Genomic DNA, 1,876 nt, shown 5'->3' with positions numbered 1-1,876 from the left:
GCCCTAGGCCCTGGGAAATCTCTTTTTCTGGACGCCCGGAAATAACCTCAGATGTTTTGGGCGATCAATATTTCTTTATTTCTCTCTTTTTTTTTTAATTGTCAATAAACAGATAAGCCTATATAAAACATTGGAAACACATAAATTATGAAATAAAATATATATTGTAACAATATCAAAAACTGGAATTGGTAATAAATAATGCCTGGTTCTCACGAGAGCCCTAGTATCCGGATCGGGAGCTAACCGTTAGCGATAACCGTTAGCACCTGCGTGAGAACGCCCGATCGGTTAGCGCTAACCGTTAGCAGTATCCGGATACCGCTAACGGTTAGCAATCTCTATCGGTTAGCAAGTTGAGCGTGTTTCTATCATCAACCAATCACACGTATGCCTACGCGTTTACAATTTCCAGTTTCTTATTGGCCAGTGATTCGATCATCATATTTTTGGTATCCGGACCGGGATTTTTTAGGATGAGCGCACGGCATCCGGATCCTGCTAACCGTTATCAGCCGTGTGAGAACATAGCCTTTGTCTTGATAATAGATTTCTGAAGTAGTTTATTTATTGATGAAAGCTGCATTCATGTCGGATCCAAGCCGAAATTCGGACCGTGTTTCCGCGAAGCGCAGACGCCAACGTTCCTATTTTTACACACTGAATCGATTTTCCGATCGTAAGGCTTTCCGATCTGAAAATAATCGGATTCGATTAAATGCACATTAAGACAGACATCATGTTCAGAATTGTAATGATATTACCATAAACAAAGCACGTATAGGTTGTTTGTTGCTAGTTGCGCTACATAAAAGGAGCATCCCTTTATCACGTCTCAGTCGGCACAGAGTTACTTGACTGAATAAATAGTTCTCTCCATTGCAATAAAAATGATAGCTACATTAATAATTCCCATCATGGTCGTCAATTTGGCTGCCGGTTATACAAAATGCGACATCAAAGACGTACAAACGACCGCCACAGCTCACTTTTACGCACGTAAAAATACTACTATGGAGAATGAAAACGAGACAATCCATGGAGTCTCAAGATACACATGCATGCAGACATGTCGTAAAAATAAGTCCTGTTTGGCATTCTCCTATGCAGACAATATATCTTTGTGCAATCTGTATGATTATGACAGCAAGTCAGCCGACATGTTACTCAAACATGCTCCAGGTGTATGGTTTTACGATATGCAAAATAATGCTGAAAACTCTGTACAGGTAAGAGCTACGTATTTAAAGTCTATCTTTACCTAGACATTGCAAATGCAAATATATTATTTTCAATCACAAATCCTTCAAAACAATAACAAATTTCACAATGAAGTGATTAGTGTACATGATATGTATTACCACGAAATAAATACTGTGTTAAGGAAGATACATTCGATATTCGAAGTATCCACGGCTTTATATTCTATTTCATTACACATCCCAACAGCGGGTCTACCAATAACTGAATAGAATTCAATAAAATATTATTTATAATTTTAAAATACATTTTATTATACGAATCCAGAAAAGAGAATTATGAAAAGCCACCAGAAATAAACAAAGTTACAGGAAAAACGTAAAGGAATAAATAAAATATATTAAATACGTTATAGGTCTATTTATGCCTAACATACGCTCAAAATTGCTAAATGAGTTTTAATATATTGAAAGTAGCACCAAGTTCAAGATTAAGAAGATAATAATTTTGGCAACCTAACAAAAAAAACATTTTTGTAACATTCCTCCAAAGTAAACATAAAATAATGATGAGACAGAATTACGACATCGACAAATTTTTTCATAAACTAAAGAAGATAGAAAAAAGATTACCCCCCCCCCCCCCCCCCCCCAAAAAAAACCAAAAAAAAAAAAAA

At 36.2% G+C, this 1,876-nt stretch overlaps 2 protein-coding genes across 2 annotated transcripts in view; both read left to right on the top strand.

Moving 5' to 3' along the window:
- The window catches only part of LOC117106794, a 1,554-nt gene extending 1,428 nt beyond the window's left edge, over positions 1-126 (top strand). The window contains exon 2 of the mRNA XM_033248236.1: positions 113-126. Within this exon, the coding sequence (XP_033104127.1) occupies positions 113-126 (14 nt within the window). The remainder of the gene's footprint in view (positions 1-112) is intronic.
- Positions 127-481: 355 nt separating this feature from the next.
- The window catches only part of LOC117106792, a 3,340-nt gene continuing 1,945 nt past the window's right edge, over positions 482-1,876 (top strand). Inside the window, exon 1 of the mRNA XM_033248235.1 lies at positions 482-1,229. Coding sequence (XP_033104126.1) covers positions 891-1,229 — 339 coding nt within the window. The 5' untranslated portion in view covers positions 482-890. The remainder of the gene's footprint in view (positions 1,230-1,876) is intronic.

Source organism: Anneissia japonica, unplaced genomic scaffold (assembly GCF_011630105.1).
Source record: "Anneissia japonica isolate Jap-2015-1 unplaced genomic scaffold, ASM1163010v1 scaffold2471_len1564793_cov202, whole genome shotgun sequence".
Classification (NCBI taxonomy): Eukaryota; Metazoa; Echinodermata; class Crinoidea; order Comatulida; family Comatulidae; genus Anneissia; species Anneissia japonica.
This window is presented reverse-complemented; position numbering and strand designations above follow the sequence as displayed.